The following is a 17,512-nucleotide window of genomic DNA, read 5'->3' on the forward strand; positions in this document are numbered from 1 at the left end:
GCTGTGATAAGACCCCCTACTGTCTTGCTGAAATTATGTTTAACGAGACAGAAAGTGGAGGACTATTCCTAGTTTACTTTTTTAATAGAAATAGTATTTCCCCCTCTACTCAAGCCTTCATGGTGAACTTTAGTTTCAGAATTGTTTCTCATCTTTTCACCAAGCCAAGCCTTATGGTCCTCTGAGGAAAACTCCTAAGGGCTGCTGTGGTAGACACAGGAAGTACTAAAAGTGGGTTTAAACCCAGGAGAATGTGGAAATATCGTAAGCTTAATGCATTTCATACAAGTATTACGTAACTTATTGAGCATTTTGATTCATCATTTCACTGTACCATCTCGACTTCACTAATAACTGCATTGTCCAACACTTATAGTTGTCACACAACACTTCTCGTTTCTTTTGTACTCAATGTTATGTCTATTCAAAACAGCTTTTATGCTTATTATTTGCTTATATTTGGGAAAGTTAAATAAAAAGGAGTCATGTCCCAGCATTGGTCACAGCTACATCAAGAAACTAGACCCCTAAAAAAATATCTATGGGTAAAACAACAGAGATAAAGACTGTTCTATTTATTTTTATTTTTATCATTATTTTATTTTATTTATTTATTCATTTATTTTTATTTATTTTTTTATTATTAATTTTTTTTTTTTTTTTTTTTTTTTTTGGGGGGGGGGGGGGGTCTTTTGAGGGCAAACATTTGGACAGTGGTTAGAGCCTGAAACTGTGAGAGTGTGGATTAACAATGACATCACTCATCTGTTTCTGAAGCAGAGTTTTGGACCATATTGCCGTAGGGTGCCATGTTGGAAATGCTTGAATTCAGCCTACATCAGGAAAAGAGATGAGACAGCCTCTTTGCTAACAGCTACAGGATGCCTGCCTTTTCTGTTGAGTCAGCTGTGCCTCTGATAAAGCTAAACTTTTAACCTCTTCCTCTGAGCTAATGAGTCATAAAAAGATACTGCCCATACAGAGTGTGCCATTAGAGAATGTACTGGGCGCTCGAAGAAGTTGAAGGTGAAGTTTTCATCTATTTAACCATGGCTTCAAAAAAATGGCGTGGCAAAAGATTGGCTAGAAGTTTGGTCCCCATCTTTATGGACTAAAGCCCCTGTACAGGGGACACAGGAATTAAAAGCCAGGCCAAACCAGCAGTTTAAAATTTTGTTGACCCAAATACAAAGTTTTCTTGCAACAGCTGCATCAGTTTCACAGTCACTTTAGAGGAAAGTATGCTGTGAGTCGTCAGGGCTTAAAGAATCTTTATTCACCTTCTTATCAATATATGCTACAAAAAAATGCTATAAAAAAGCATATTCCTGAAACCATTGGGTGATTCCTTAAAGCTTATAGATTAAATAATGAATTATTTCCTACACTTTTTTTCTGCACCATCTGCAAATTTTGAAATCTCCGGATGTGACCTTGGTACATATATACTCTAAGCTGAATCATTTCAACCCTAACCTTTGAGACTATTTTTGCTTACAAATATCATCGTTCCATCTATATTAAACGGAGGAGACCTCCTGCCATTGTCTTCTTCTCTACCCCTCCACCTTGTTGGAACAATCCTTCCTTTGGGAATCCTTTACCCCAGACTTTCCTGTTTTGTCTTCATTGTTTGTCCTTCCTGAGATACGGCCCGGCTCTCGGTTGATGATTCACTTGTCTTTACAGTGCCACTGGGTTCACGTCCTCAACGACGTGTCGTTTCAGCACTGAGCCCATGAGTGAGCTGAAATATCATCATCATCATCATCATCATCATCATCATCATCTACCCCCTCCTCACACACAGGTCCCCTCCACTGCAGCTCTACCTTTATGTGTCCAGCATAACTCTTCCTGGCTTAATGTTTGCACAACTGCTTCCAATGGTCCCAGTTTCACCATAACTTTGATTCATGTGTTTTCATTTCAGTCAGGCTTGTTGTTACAGTTGTTGGTATAGTAAGAGCTGCTTTTACGGCCTCTCATGCTGCTTCTCATCGCCTCGGCTGTGTTTACCATCCGGCACGCAGCAATAAAACAAAAGTGACATGGAAATGGTTTGGAAACACAGTGTATGGTGAGAAACGCACAGTTGTTTCTGTCTCTTTAAGATCTTGATGGCTTCTCCGCTGCTCCCTGGAGGTCGCTGGCCTTCCTTAGGCCGCCTGCCAACTGCCATGTTACTGTCAAACGTTTGCAGAAATGCCAGCAAAGCCATTAGTCTAGATTCTTTTCAGCAGTCAGCACAGACTGGACAGAGAGAGACAAAGAGTGTGGCCTTATAAAACTACAAACAGCATTACTTTTAGTTTTCTGTCTTTATGTCCATCCCTAATGTTGCTGTTCACTTCAGCTGTTAGGACTCCCATCTCCTGTTGTTAACTCTGAGACTGAAACGAAGACATTCGTGTGGTTTTGAAATTTAGATTGCTATCGTTGTCAGGGATAAGTACTTTTTAAACTTTTTCAAACTGTTGAGTGTTGTCAGTTTTACACTGTATTTATGAACTGACTCACATCACCCTCTTCTGCCCCCTGGTGTCTCTTTGCAGAGTCTGGTACTAGGTTTTAGACTCTTGTTTTACAGCAGCATCTGGTGGCTGACTGGAGAACAACAACACATTTGAATAAACTTTATTGACATTTTTATTTATTAATTTATTTATTTTACTGCAAAACCCTATTGAGGGGAGGGGTGAAGGATTTCTAAAAGCATATTTTTTCTTCACTCTCAGGCTTACACTTCAGTGAAATTTTCAGGGTGACATTTCCCCTGTCCCTGCTTGTAAACTCATTTCATCCAAAAACAGAATTATTGTACAGTATTTCTGAATACTATAGAACAACCTGAAATTTATTTCTGATCCCAACACAAATAACCATGATTTCTTATTTTAATTTAAGAAATGAAAAACAGATAAATTCTAGTTTGAATCAAATAAACAAAAACCCGATCACAATTCCTCCACAAAATCCTCTAATTATTCTTTTCATCTTTGGTTGGCTCTGTTCACCTTTTATCATTTTGGATGTAAAAATGAAACCATTTGAAACCAAACCAAGTGAAACTGTTTTTTTGTTTTTTTATAATTATAAACAAAAAAAGAATAAATGAATAATGAAAAGGAGATTTTTGTTCTGTGTCCTTACCCCCCCCCCCCCCCCCCCCAAAAAATAAAAAAATAAAATAAAATAAAATAAAAACCTGTTGTTTTGCACATCATATATATATATATATATATATATATATATATATATATATATATATATATATATATATATATATATATGTATATATATATATATATATATATATGTATATATATATATATATATATATATATATATATATATATATATATATATATATATATATGTATATATATATATATATATATATGTATATATATATATATATATATATATATATATGTATATATATATATATATATATATGTATATATATATATATATATATATATATAGTTATAGTTATATAGTTATTTAAAACAGAATTTTAAAAAAAGGAAACAACTACTTGACTCCTTTTGATATTCAATCTGAAATGATCTAAAAAGAGCAAGACCAAGAACAAACTCCATCACTAGTGTGATCTGATTTCCATAAAAACTCTAGAGACCTTTCTGGAATCCATTTTAAAATTGTGTTACTGCAAAATAAGATAAATAAGACACAAAAGGACCAGGTAGAAGAAAACAACAGAGAGGATTAGAATAAATCATTTTTTAGTTTAAAGACAATTCACAATCATTAGAAAGCCTAAAAGTTTATGGCAAACCATTTTCAACCCCTAGTTTTCAGATGTGTATTTAGATAGAAAAAAAATACATTTAACAAATATGGTCTTTGAAATGCTAAAAAGAGTAAGAAGGCATGAAATAGAAAGAAAGAAAAAATATGAAATGGTGCGATGATTTCCTTGTGGGTTGTGATTGAAAGCCTGAAGACTGATTTCTGGACAGTCTGGATTTCTTGTTGAAGGCATGTAAACCTGTCTTTCTGTTATCTCTTAATCTGTTTATTGTGAAGTGAATTTACACTCTGGCCTTTCTTCTCTTCTTCTATGAAAATCCCTGAAATGCTCACAGATGGTGAGCGACTGATTAGAGTAATCTGGGTTGAAAAGTCGGGCAGGCCGGATGTGTGGATGATGATTGGGAGGGGGGACCTGTTGCTTTGTTAAAAAATCCTCTTAGAAGTCAAGTCATGTGACCTCAGTGTGGGCTGCAGGATGTGCATGGACGGTCATTGAAGAGCTGGATGGAGACGATCACACTGCTGCCTAGAAAAATCACTCCACCTGGTGAGATATTGTTCTTCTGCATGTTTATGTTGAAACTAATTTATTTTTTGCATGCAGGTTTGAACTCATGAAGTATCTTTGTGTTTTAACACTTTCTATTCCTCCTGTTTTCAATCAAATCCTGGTGTAGATGTCAGCCATGCCCCTCCACAGTCTCACCGTGAAGGAGGCGTGGCCACAAGACAGGTATGTCAACATACAGCTACACAAAACTTTACTAATGTTACTCCAAACACTTTCCCCCCTCAGTGTTTGAAAGATATTTTCAGTGGTACTTTTCTGACGCCTTGTGGTCTCTGAATAATGTTTGTCTGGCGTTACACTTGGAGCTTCGGTACTAAACCAATCAAGCATCAGGGGGAAGCTTTAATGGTTGTTGTCAGGCCGACCTGTTAAGGTCCAATTCTCGCACCCAGTGTGACCTGTTCATGGAGGAGTGACACTCTGCATGCAGAGCTCACTGGGTGGTGGGATGAGAGCCATGTTGGCCGTGGACGGCTAAACACATGGACACCATGATGCACTGTTCAAACCATATCTTTTTTTAGAGGTTATATATGAGCTAGTCAACTGAGAGAAGATTTATTTTCTTAATAATTAAAAAAAAAAAAAACAGATTTCCAGTACTCAAAAAAAGAGTTTATTTGGAACTATTTCTTTATAATTACACAATTTCAAGTAAATTATATTAACTAACAATAAAACTCATATGTTCAGGTACAAAAAACACTTCATTGGCACTAGTACTGGTGTATTTGTGATCATTAATGTAATGACTATGATAACTAACAGATTTATCACTGTTTTGCCTCAGGTTTGAAGAAGATGATGATGACTTTGCTTCAGACATGCAACTGAAGGTAAACCTTTTACTTTAATTTCATATAAAAACTAAAAGATCTTATTCATTTTAAGTCCAAACACACTCGAGCTGCAGATGCAGTGCAACAGGTGTGAACAAAGAGAAAAGTGTAAAGCTCTATTGACAGCTGTGTTGAGGTTCAAATGTGAACCCTGGACTCTGCTATGGTGTGTTTGAGTCTCTGGAAAGTGGCTGATAAGTCTTCTCCCTCCTCCTCCTGAGCCTTTGTTGGTTTCTCCCGTTGACGTGTTTCCACAGAGCAGATGGCTTTACACATAAATCCTATTAACAACTTTCTGCTAATGGCGACGCAGTGAGTGCACGGCTCCCTCACTCTTTCATTATCTCTGTTGCCAAGCCTGTTTTCTGCTTTTATTCTCTAACCTCTGAGAAGTGTGAGTGGTAGAGCCGAAGTCGGAGGCCACACCATGTCTGCAGAGAAGGTAAAGGGTTGGGTTGTGGTTTTGTGTATATTTAAATTAACATTTAACAACGGTGATAGTTAAAGTGTTCAGTCAACAGCTGAGTAATAATTTATGATTACATATTGATTCTTTGACTGCAGGCATATTAGAAATTACCTTTCAGAGAACCTTCAGCAACTTGCTTTTTGGATGCCTGAGGTAGGAGTAAGGGTTGGAGTGTCAGAACTTTAAGTGATGTTTTCTGACTGTGCTCGGCTTGTTTTTTGGTGTTTTAGTTTTTACAAGTGTAGAGCCCATCCTTCACATAAACCGGAGAAAAAACATTATTACGTAGTGAATAATCTGTGACCCACATGTGAGGTAACTGACCTGCATACAGACACCTCTGAGGGAAGATGCTGTTCATGTAACACAGACTATCCAGCAGAAATGTCACTTAAATAAGAACAGAAACAGACTAAAACAGCTTTATTTTATTTCATTTATCAGCTGTGCCATGTGTCTGCAGAAGCATGCATGGAGGGATTGAAGGATGTCTGTAATCCATTCATCCTCAACCTCCTATAGTGCTGCTGAGGTGACGTTCAATCCAAATGCAATCTCCTTAGTTATCCCATGTTTTTTTATTTTTTTTATGCATGGTCAGGTCTCTTTTAAGGTTGTTTTTTGGTTGTGTAAATATCAAAAGCTATTTCAAAAATATCATTTTAAAATAAAACTGCTAAATTGTTTCAGCTGACAAAGAGCAAATCATGCAAATCTTTAAACACAGGACATGTGTCAGGACATTAATACTGTTATGCAATGCCAGGATGATTATTGGTTAACAATTTCAAATTCAATGGAAATATTAAATTAACAACTAATGTCAGTTTGTCCAAAATGTTCAAAGCAAGCCACGGATATCTCTGATTTCATTCATATTATTGAAAATGTCTTAATTAGAGCGTGTAGTTCCATGTTTTTGAAGATGCAAAATTGAATAACAAGCAAGAATTTCAAAGACTTTTTAAAAGTCACAACAATCAGATAAGCTCAAAAGAAGAAAAAATGATTTAAAATCACATCTGGGAACTCTAACACAACAACCACCAAATCTGAGAAGTTGGCACAAATAGACCCCATCGGACCGGATCTGGATCTAATAGGATTACCTGTCTCTCCTCTGGCCGCAATCACTCTGACCTCCTTCCCTGTGACCTGAGATAGTGACACACAGATCCTGTTCAAGTTGTACAGATTTAGAAGATTAGAGTCCTCACACTCATGGAGAGGTTGAAAAGCGACACAAAAAAGTTCAGTGTTTATTCATTATTACAAGGAGTACACACGTAAGCTGTCCTGATTAGGTACACCTTTATTACACCAAACACAACAGTGGCTCTGCAACAAATTTCTACAAACTCAAAAACAGCTTTTTGTTGACTATGGAAGTTACAGTTTTGGATGTTAACTCTGGAGGAACAAAGTTGTTCATTGTGTAGTGAAAGTTATTTTTAAAGCTTCTGTGAGAACTTCTTAACTGGTTGTGACACTCACTAATAGTGTTTCTTTCTGTCTAGAGCCTTTCTTGGAGCATATGTTAGGAAATAATCATTACTTTAGTTTATCATTGAGTCCAATCATGTAGCTTAAAGCTCCTGTGAGGCGGTCTAAAATGGTTATTAAACAAGGTAGTTTAAACTGTGAATTATTTTTGCATGACCCCAAAAAGTAATCAAGACCATTAGCATTAAGATTTTAAAATTCCTATTTTCTGTGTTGAAGCTTGTAATCGCTGTGAGGGGGGTGGTCAGCAGATAAGGTGATTTATAGCACAATGAAGACATCCCTATTTTCCCGTCGTAGTGATGAGACAAGCAGAAAAGGACTGCTTTGTCAGAGTACATCCATGTAGATGAGTGAAGATATAAGAGGTACCATTTTGTCCACATGGGGGCACTAAAATTAACACAGGCAGAACGTGTTCTGCTCACAGGAGCTTTAATGCGACGCCCATCATGTAGGGAGAAAAAGCTTTAAAAGCATCTCATCACATCCTCAGTGGTACAGTTTTAATGTAAGGCCCTTTAAGGAATTTTTAGTTTCTGTTGAGTCTGATGTCCCCTGTGGCCAAAGCTGGACTTTAATTTATTTAATTTAATTTTATTGCCGACTCTTTCCTGTTCTACATAAGTAATTATTTTTATACTTAGTCTTGTCCTTCATATTTATGAGTGTCAGAAACTTGATCAATCATTGCAGGCATTGAAATATTCTTTACAGAAGTAATCCATGTCAATTTAGATGGTACTATTGGCTTTATTGGCTCTTAAAAAGATAGGAATATAAATTTCAATGTGTTTTATAACCAGCTGAAAACTCATGAAGGGAGCTTTAAATTTGTCTGAAAAGAATAACCAATTAACACTTGTAAAAATGGACATTTCTTCTCTTATGAATGCAAAGTTTATCACAGGGATCACATTTTGTTTTTACTAAAAGAGGAAGTTGGTTTGAGTGTTTCGTTCCAAAGTTGTAAAAGGTTCTGTGGGAGAACTGCCACACTTCTGAAGAAAACTACAGTTTAAATACAAATTAACAGACAGGAAAGAGTCACTAAAAGTATATTAAACTATTCTTTTGATGTCATCAGCGGTTGTCACATTTTTTCTACGACTTCAGGGACTAATGTGATCATTTTAATGGTGTACAAAGTGTGCTTGTTCTCAGATTTTTGATGTGTTTTTACGATGTATCTTTGAACTCAGTAGGAGTGTGATCCCTTATATAAAATAGTTACCAAACTTGTTTTTCTCAGAGTTATAAAACCGTGCTATCAAAAGTGGTAAGGGATTATGTGTTGGGAAGTTGTTGCTTTATCTATTTCTGTCCATAAACTGAACGCGAACAAATATCTGGAACATAGCAGAGACCTTTTCCAGATAACCCGACATTAATCATTAAAAAAAGAGAAAGTGTATATCCATGACATATGTTATTCTTTTCTTTCCAACATTGCTTCCCTTCATGTCTGACTTTGTGTTGGTAAGTTATCAACAGATATCAACTCTTCTTTCCTGGCTTTCCTTCTCTCTTTTGATAAGTCTCACAAAGTCTCACTTTTAATATGTGTTTTATGTCTTTTTGAAGAAAATCTAAAGAAGCCAAAAAAGAAGAAAGATGATGTAAATGGGACAGAAACAAAGCTGAAAGAGGCCAAGCCCAAAAAAACAAAGACCAAGAAAAGTGAAGATGTGGCTGAAGAGGAGAGTCCGGCAATTCAGAGTGAGAAACAGAAGAGACACTGTTGTTTCAAACTAAGAAAATGCATAAAAGTTGTAATTTTACATGTTTTTCTGTCTCCACTGTCATTCAACCACATTGCGTCTTTTTGAACATAGATGGAAAGAAAGTAAAGAAAAAGAAACCAGAGAAAGACAAAGAAGAACCAGAAAAGGAGAAAGAAAAAGAGCCAAAGAAGAAAACCAAAAGTGCTCCAAAAAAGAAGAAAGGTACACCTAAAGTGCTGTGTTCAAACTCTGCTGTCAAAAGACATTCAAACTTTATCATGTAATACATGTAAAATATTTCTGCAGATTCAGGCTCAGAAGATGAAGATGATGATGATGAGGAGGATGACACCCCCAAAAAGAAGACAAAGAAAAAGACGACTAAGGACAGCTCTCCTGCTCCGAGCTCAGGCAGAGAGAAGAAATCTAAATCTAAAGGTACGTCCAGAAAATGGTGCTGTAAAGGCATTAACAGGTCGATCTGGACAGACTAAGAGGATTACATGATTTTATTCTGTAATGGTGAGTTAGTGGAAACACTGACACAGTACAAAAACACAGCAAATAAACAGTGAAAGCGTGAATAATCAGCTGTGGAAAATGTAATTAAACTACACCAGACAAATCCTCGACACCTACTGCTGAATCTTACTCTAAATAAAGTGTTTCGTCAGACTCCCCTGTTTGTCTCAAGCAGCAGGAGGTCCAGTTAATGTTGAGTAACTCACATTCAGGTAACTCAAAGTGCTGGAACACATTCTTCACCAGTATAACCTGGATTACTAAATAACGATTAGTCAGCTTGCTTGTTAGCACAACAATTCATTGGCTAGCGTTTTTCAAAGTAGGGGTCTCTACTCTGCAACAAATTTTTGACATTTTTAAACATATATATATATATATATATATATATATATATATATATATATATATATATATATATATATATATATATATATATATATATATATATATATATATAGTTTCAAATATTCAGTAGTACAGAACTTCGCAACTACAACTAACTGTTTGTTTGCACAACAAAGTATATAATTGAAAGTTTAAGGAAGCCAAATACAATACATTATTTGTAATACCGTTTTGGTATGCAATGTTTTTGCACCTTTTCTATGCAAATAGTTTACATAACCAAAAAAAAAAAATTGCACCACTCAGTGAATCAGAAACAAGTTGCATACATGACTTATACTGATGTACTATCACAAAGTTGCTGCTCCACTGAAAACTAGCTTTCAAGTTCCCTATATTACTATTCCTATAAATGAAAAAGACCACAAGGAATTCAGACCGAACATGACTCAGCTACAAAAAAAACCCATAACCACAGGAAACCACCTGAGCATCTAAAACTGGATGGTTTGAGTCAGCATTAAGAACATATTCAGAATAGATTCACTACAGTGGGCAAGGTTGGCCGTGACATGTCCTAATGTAGTCCCAGTATTTATTTTTGTTAAAAGACTGTTTGCAAAAACAAAGTCATTGAATGAAATGACTAAACGAAAAGAATACCCGAAGGAAGAACTTTTAAAAGTTGTAAGTTTAAATCTTGATATTTTCTAATGTAATTCACAAGAAATATCAGGCTTTACCAGAGGAGTTTCTAGCAGAGAGTTGTACCTTTAAGGGGTCTTTGGCATATCTGATACATCAAATCTTGTGTTTTAAGCAGAGCACTCTTGTTTCTTCTAACCCTTTTGCAAATATTATATGGTAATGATTTCCCTGGTTCCAAATTTTGGTAAATTCTGCAGTATTTGGTAAGAAAACATCTGAGCATCACTGGGCTAAGAACACATCTTTCTGTGAAGATCCTGTGACTTTTCCTTCCAGAGGAACCATGAAGTGAGCATAACTGGTTTAGAGAGATGTGTCATGTGTGGGATGAATTAGCATGAATTTAGACATGTGCATCCATGCTTCCATTAAGGATGAACTAATTAGTTAAAAAATTCCATGACCTTCAGTGATCATTTATGTAATATTTTTATTTGTATTGTGGCTGAATCCTTGTTAATCTGATAATTTTTTTTATTGAGTTTCATTTTGTTTTAAGTGCAATTAGCAAATGCAATTAGCCCCCACATTGTAAATATGGTAAATATCATAGCTAATCAACACAGTTTTACTGTCTGTAAGCATGCTAAAATGCTTGCATGTTGTTTTCACTATTGATCACAGACATGCTCCAGTTGAGTATAACATACAATTTTAATCCATTCCTAAAGTGTTGACCCAGTTTGTCAAGGATGGTTTTATAAGTACTTTTTTAGCTTTATCAAGCCCAAGGAAAATGTGTATGTGGCCATGGTACCACCAGAAATTTTGGAGCTTTGGCGAAATGTGAAGTGACACATTTCCTCGTCTTTTGAATTGTTTTTACCCATTGTCAAAGATAATAAACAGTCTAAAAACAAGAAAACACTCAGGAAACAATCAAAATAAATCAGAGTAAAATGTTTTTACCAAAGCTAAACACAGGATCATCACAGTCTGTGGGACTAGCACTGAAACTAACAAAGCTACCACCACCTTCACGGGCCTGTGCTGGTTACAATTTACTCCTGTTGAGTGCCTATAATCCAGTTTAATCTGGTACAACCTGCAAACAACTTCATGCACATTTCTCATGACATAACTTTTGAAAGTAGTCAATTAAATCTGGCTGGCTAACCACTGACTCACCCACTGATTATGGCTCATCAGTTCTGGACAGTCTGTGAAGGGACATCTTTTGATTCAGCGTGTTTATGACTCATTTGGCCTGGCCTTAAATGAAGTGACGATGCGTGTGAATCAAACTATTTACACTTCAGCATTGGATAAATCTAATAAGAAGCTCAGAGCGTTGCTCACTTCTCTATATTATTGAGTTGGATGGTCTCCAGAGCTTTTGCCTCAGAGCTTAACTTAACCTCTCTCCACCTCAGAGCAGCCTTCAGTCATGTCAGTGTTACCTGCTCTGACTTGTTGGCAGCTCCTGTTCCTCCTGTACTGTAAGGAAAGCAACAATGGGAAAGGATTTCAATCTATCAGTAGCTTCCTTAACAGATGCTGATAGCCTCTATAATTACCGTGGATAACCTCTTCTTTTATACAATGTCAGGATTTGGGTTATTTTCAGACGATGTTATTCACAGAAGACCTGAACATTTCTCATGTATGGACACAGTCAGACCCACGAATGCAGTGCCACTATAGATGGGGAAAGTATGCATGCTATACGCAGGACCATCAATTTAATATGAGATGGACTTATAAGAATACTTTGAGCTCATTTTAACCTGCAAAAAAATTAAAATTTATTAAGTGTTTTTCTCTTGTTTTTAGTAAAACATGTCTTTTTTCAAGTTATTTAAAGACAAAAATGAGGTCTAAACTGCCGGAAACAAGTAAAAAAATCTACCAGTGAGAGTAAGAGAAATGAGCTTGTCAAGATTAGAATAATGTCTTAATACAAGCATATTTCTTTTGCCCCGCTGGCAGATTTGTTTACTTGATACAGGCAGTTTAGACCTCGTTTTTGTCTTTTATTAACTTGAAATAAGACATTTTTCTCAACTGGTCGGGTGAATGTGGCATATACTAAGTCTAAAAAGACATTTTTACTGAAAATAAGACAAAAACACTTAATAAGATTTCATTTTTTGTAGTGTAGCATTTACAGTTTTGCAATATTGCTAATGGGCTATGCAATCAGTTGCAGCTGATGGAGTCAGGCTGTGCTGAAATTAGCATTAATGCTATAAACCTGTTACTAGTGTAAGGCTGATATCAAAACAAGAAGCACAAAAAGCAAAGGAACTTGTTTTTAGTAGGTTTTTTTGTTGTTGTAACAATACATCTCAGCAGTAAAGCCTATATGAGTGGAAAGCCTGATAATTTCCGTCATTAATGAAGCTATATCTTTAAGGAACTTGCATTTTTGGGATGAGCAGCAGATCTTAGCATGTAGGTTGCACCCAATAAAAAAATGCTAAATCTGCCCTGCCAATGCCAAACAGCTTATTCTGCCATTGACTCTTGTTTTGTGGATTGAATGTCAGCCTTTCTCACTCACACAGTTAAGATGCGCAGCCTCTGAAATTAGACAGTATGTGTGTTTAGACTTTAGCTATGCTTTGTGGTAAGATGGCATAGAGTTAAAGAAATGATACGTAATCATTTGTTGACAATTAAGATGCGCAGCGAACAAAGTATGTTGATGAATGAGTATTTGCTAAAGTGCTTGGCTCAGCAGTTGTTCATCACATGCTTTTAATTCCTCAAGTTCATCTTCACCACAACGGTACCCACAGCAGTTTAACGCTCAGGTTTTCCATATGCAACATATTTTTGATTTACCATTGACTTTAAAAGGCCACAGGATACGTGACTCTAGATTTCTGAAGAATTTCCACCTTTGTCTCAGTATCTTAAAAGTCATTCACTCTCAGTTTTGGTGGTTTTTGAAGTGTAAACAGAGACTGAGAGCAGAGCAAATACCTGCGAGTAATGTTTGTTCACCTACCTGTCTGCTTCATCACCTGTGTCCTTATTTGAAAACACGTCAGCAGCCGCTGATATGCACCATAGAAGCAGTCAGGTAAAGCTTCATAGAGAAACCTGAATATTTCTCAAACTCTGAAACACTTTGAAGCTGTGAAGAAGAGCTGAAACAAAACAGGAGCAGATTTCAAACCAAGCAAACAAATCAGTTTGATGCTTGAGATTTGCAATACTCGTACAACGGGCTGATCTCAATGCCTTCTGATTGACCTCAGTGTTTACTTTTTTAGAAGTCAAACACAAAGAGACATAAAACTCACATCATTCACCTTGAAAAAATTAAATGAATTCCTCAGTGTGCCAATAAATCTCCAGATTGGTGTCAGAGTCAAGGACGGAAAACTTTTCAAAACTTTGTTCTCCATTTTTCAGAGGACAAAGACTCCGATGGAAAAGAGAAGAAGTCCAAATCCAAAGACAAGGACAAGAAGAAAGAGCCAGCCTCAATGTTCCAGATAAACGGAGAGAAAGACTCAAAAAGCAAGAAGAAAGGTGATTCTGGGAGGGATCATGTATGGTTAGGGGGTAGTTAAGACCCAGCTTCCTTTTATACACCAAGATCTGACAGATGATATACTGAATTTGTTGAAATGTCCTGGCTGAATGGAAATCTTTGCACCTGTTCCTTCAGCAGCTGCCAAATCTGACAGTGACGACAGCGAAGAGGAGACAAAGTCGAGTAAATCAAAGAAGAAATCCACCGCCAGCTCTGCATCCATGTTCCAGACAACAACAGACAAGGACAAGGACAAGGACAAGAAGACAAAAAAGAAAGGCAGGTTCAGTTACAAGTTCACCCCCTGAATGAGTCACTAACATGTTTATAACAAGTTTGCTTTTATTTCAGCAAAGGCAGAAGAGAGCGATGATTCTGACTCAGAGAAAGAGGAGAAATCAAAGAAGAAGAAGGGCAAAGGGAAGAAGAAAAAGGTCTCTTGAACTGTAAAGATGGTCTAATTATTCAAAGCTGTGTCAGAGAGGTGAGCTAACAATCCAAATGTTTTCTCTCCAGGAGAGATCCCCGTCTCCTGAGATCGAGTTTGATGATCTGGAGAAGTTTGTGATGCAGCCGGCTCCGCAGGGCACAACCATCAAGTGCCGAGTGACTCGAGACCAGAGAGGGATGGATAAGAGTCTCTACCCTCTGTACTACCTTCACCTCGACAACGAGAAAAAGGTCAGAGTTCTATCTGTATTTAAACCCAATTAAAGATATCCACTTATCCAATGTAGTAAGGATTTAACAGGTGTTATGCAACCACAACATCTGCAGCGTGAGAAGTTTGCAAGATCTTGATGGGAATAACATCAATTCATTCACATTAGATATATACATTTTTTAAATTTAACAGGAAACTTTGTCTTTTTTCTGTGCAGACGTTTCTGTTGGCTGGAAGGAAAAGAAAAAAGAGTGCTACTTCAAATTACCTCATCTCCATCGATGCCACAGATTTATCCAGAGGAGGGGAGAACTTTGTTGGAAAGCTGAGGTACACTACGTTTAAAAACCCACAGGTTCAAAGCTCACAATCCCAAATATGAAAGATTAGCTTCATTGTTTTAACTCTTCAATATATCCTTTAGGTCTAATCTAATGGGGACAAAGTTCACTGTGTTTGACAACGCTCTGAATCCAGAGAGAGCTCTTCCAGATCTGTCCAATGCAAGGCAAGAGCTAGCAGGCATCATCTATGTAAGTCACAAAACAGTTTGTTACAAATAATCCGTGAAAAAAAGGCAGGGATGTAAAAATAAAAAACAAAACAAACTAATCCTTTTTTTCTTGCAACAGGAAACTAATGTTTTAGGGATGAAAGGTCCCAGAAGGATGACAATTGTTATTCCAGGAATGAACAAGGACAACGAGCGAGTACCTCTACGACCGAGAAATGTAAGCTGAAGTTTTCTCTGTTTCTACTTTTTGTTACTGCTTGTCTTTAATATATACCTAGAGAGAGGACAATGGAGTTACTTGGAAAAATACGAGGAGGTGATACTAACCCCGTTAAGACTAGTTCAAACTGAATACAGCCTTCTTCAAGATTTAAAACCTCTCAATACAGAAATATTGAAAGAGACGATGTTGGATGACTTCCGGTTATGGCAGCATGTTAAACTGTCTTATCCTGAATTAACAATAATTTACCAATAATCATTAAAGTGTGTCAGCTCCAAAGCATATGTGCATTATATGTATATACTGACGGAAAAAAACAAGAACCAGTATAAATTGGCTTTGGGGTTTCTTAGTGAGAAAAGACGTGCCTGTAGCTAACTTCAAAAACATAAGGAGGATCAGGGCCGGTGAAAAAAAGTTTAATCTGTCCATTTTTTTATTACAATTTTTTTCTGAGAAAGAAGTCAGAGTTGTGACTTTTTTCTCAGAAAAAAAAACTAATAAAAGAAAAGTTTGGACTTTTTTTCAGTGGATCCAATCCTCTTTAGCAATTTTCAGACCTTAAGATAAAAGAAAGTGTTGGACTATTGTATTTATTTTCCTTTCATTTTTACAGAAACTTTGAAAATGAGTCCTGCTGTATTTGTGATCCTGACTCTACTGAGTTCTTCACACTTTCCCGGACAAAGTTAACACTTTCTGAGTGTTTTTTCACCATAATCTTCTTGTTTGAATAGACACATCACTCTGTTGAAGGACGGCTTTGTGCACATGTTGATCTTCAATGGTTCTGTTCGTCTGAGATTTTAATATCTTGATGCCATTTTTGGGTGTCAATAACCTCCACATGGAGCATACTTCAACACTTTCCTGTTGAAGACTCTGAAAGTTGTATTTTTTTTTCTCTTAACAGTAGAAACTTGTGGATCCCTCTTACTTGTTTCTGGTGTTTCTCTGACATTAATTTCTGCAGGAATGTGACGGCTTGTTGTTAAGATACCAGAACAGAAGGATGGATAATTTGATTGAGCTTCGCAACAAGACGCCCGTGTGGAACGAGGAAACTGCGTCTCACGTGCTCAACTTCAACGGCAGAGTCACCCAGGCTTCAATCAAGAACTTCCAGATAGTTCACAACAAAGACTGTGAGTGCTACCAGAGAAAATTTCCATCTGTGTCCCATAAAGACCTTTCTTAGAGGATATAATATGACATCACAAGAAAATCCAAACATTCAATGTGCTGTGTCTGCCATGGTCATACAGCTCATCAAGTTTAATTTCTACTAGCTGTCACTAAGCAGTCAGTCACTTTCTTTTGTTTCTTCTTGAAGTAAAGACAGGTTTCTTACAAAATTAACACCTTTACCTTTGAAAACTCTGCTCTTTTCAGTGGACTACATCGTGATGCAGTTTGGCCGTATCGCTGACGACATTTTCACCCTGGACTTCAACTACCCGATGTGTGCCGTGCAGGCCTTCGCCGTCGCTCTCTCCAGCTTTGATGGGAAGATCGCCTGTGAATAAGACAGAGATGCTCCCACAGAAACTAGTCTGTGACACACCCACGTCAGAACAGCTTGTGTCTTTGGACACCGCCTTGAACGCTTCCTGTGATAGGCGGTGATAACGAATAATGCTTATTCACCTGCTGCTGTGTTGTTTCCTTTGAGGGCGTGTTCTTCATACTGAATCTAAACAGGTCTCACATCATCGGCTGATCGTACACAGCATGTTGCTGTTGTTTTGAAGGGATGACTGGGGGTGAAGATGTCGAGTGGTAACGCCATTAAAAGATGTAAAACCTTGTTATATTCTGGCTTCAACCTTAATTAGATGTCATTTACAATAGTTTTTCTGAACAGATTTTGGAACTTATTTTCTAGTTTGTCAGTGCTCATAGGAGTGTAACAGTTTGTCAGAGTGTTTGTGCGTGCATTGTTCTTGTCTCTGTTGTAATCTTTTAAAACAAAAATCATTAAGTGTTGAAGTTAAGATTTTCTCCCCACCTCAGATTGGGACTCATGTAAGGTTGTGTAGTTTTTTTTTATTTTGTGTTTTGTTTTTTTCTTTCTCTTTCTTTTTGTATTATTAAATTATTTTTCTGAAAACTGCCTTTTTGTTTAATTTTAACACTTGCTGTGACTAATCAATCGATACA

General features: G+C 36.8%; 1 protein-coding gene and 1 long non-coding RNA gene across 3 annotated transcripts; both read left to right on the forward strand.

Annotated features, from left to right (window-relative positions):
• The first annotated feature begins 4,248 nt into the window (after positions 1-4,248).
• LOC141795035 (uncharacterized) lies at positions 4,249-5,187 on the forward strand. The gene is made up of 3 exons (XR_012598573.1): positions 4,249-4,327; positions 4,458-4,513; positions 5,142-5,187. It is a non-coding gene; the product is annotated as an uncharacterized LOC141795035 (long non-coding RNA).
• A 306-nt stretch (positions 5,188-5,493) lies between these two features.
• Positions 5,494-17,088, forward strand: LOC141795023 (tubby-related protein 3-like). Of its 2 annotated transcripts, none has more exons than XM_074675758.1 (13): positions 5,494-5,632; positions 8,758-8,881; positions 8,998-9,108; positions 9,193-9,324; positions 13,828-13,947; positions 14,087-14,230; positions 14,303-14,385; positions 14,468-14,632; positions 14,833-14,945; positions 15,040-15,148; positions 15,248-15,346; positions 16,326-16,497; positions 16,745-17,088. In XM_074675758.1, exons 1-13 carry the CDS (start codon positions 5,618-5,620, stop codon positions 16,876-16,878), a joined length of 1,521 nt encoding a protein of 506 aa, XP_074531859.1. In that variant the 5' UTR covers positions 5,494-5,617; the 3' UTR covers positions 16,879-17,088. The 2 variants fall into 2 exon arrangements, with proteins under 2 accessions (XP_074531859.1, XP_074531867.1); XM_074675766.1 differs by having other exon boundaries at positions 14,090-14,230.
• Positions 17,089-17,512: the final 424 nt, after the last annotated feature.

The sequence above is a fragment of the Halichoeres trimaculatus genome, unplaced genomic scaffold (assembly GCF_033239565.1).
Source record: "Halichoeres trimaculatus isolate MK-OKI-2021-1 unplaced genomic scaffold, fHalTri1.1 fHalTri1_scaffold_1, whole genome shotgun sequence".
NCBI lineage: Eukaryota > Metazoa > Chordata > Actinopteri > Labriformes > Labridae > Halichoeres > Halichoeres trimaculatus.

Excerpts from the sequence above, each read along its gene's own strand:
- LOC141795023 (XM_074675758.1), top strand. Across the intron at positions 8,882-8,997 it reads GGAGAGTCCGGCAATTCAGA|ATGGAAAGAAAGTAAAGAAA; the intron begins GTGAGAAACAGA and ends TTTTGAACATAG. Across the intron at positions 14,633-14,832 it reads ACCTCGACAACGAGAAAAAG|ACGTTTCTGTTGGCTGGAAG; the intron begins GTCAGAGTTCTA and ends TTTTCTGTGCAG.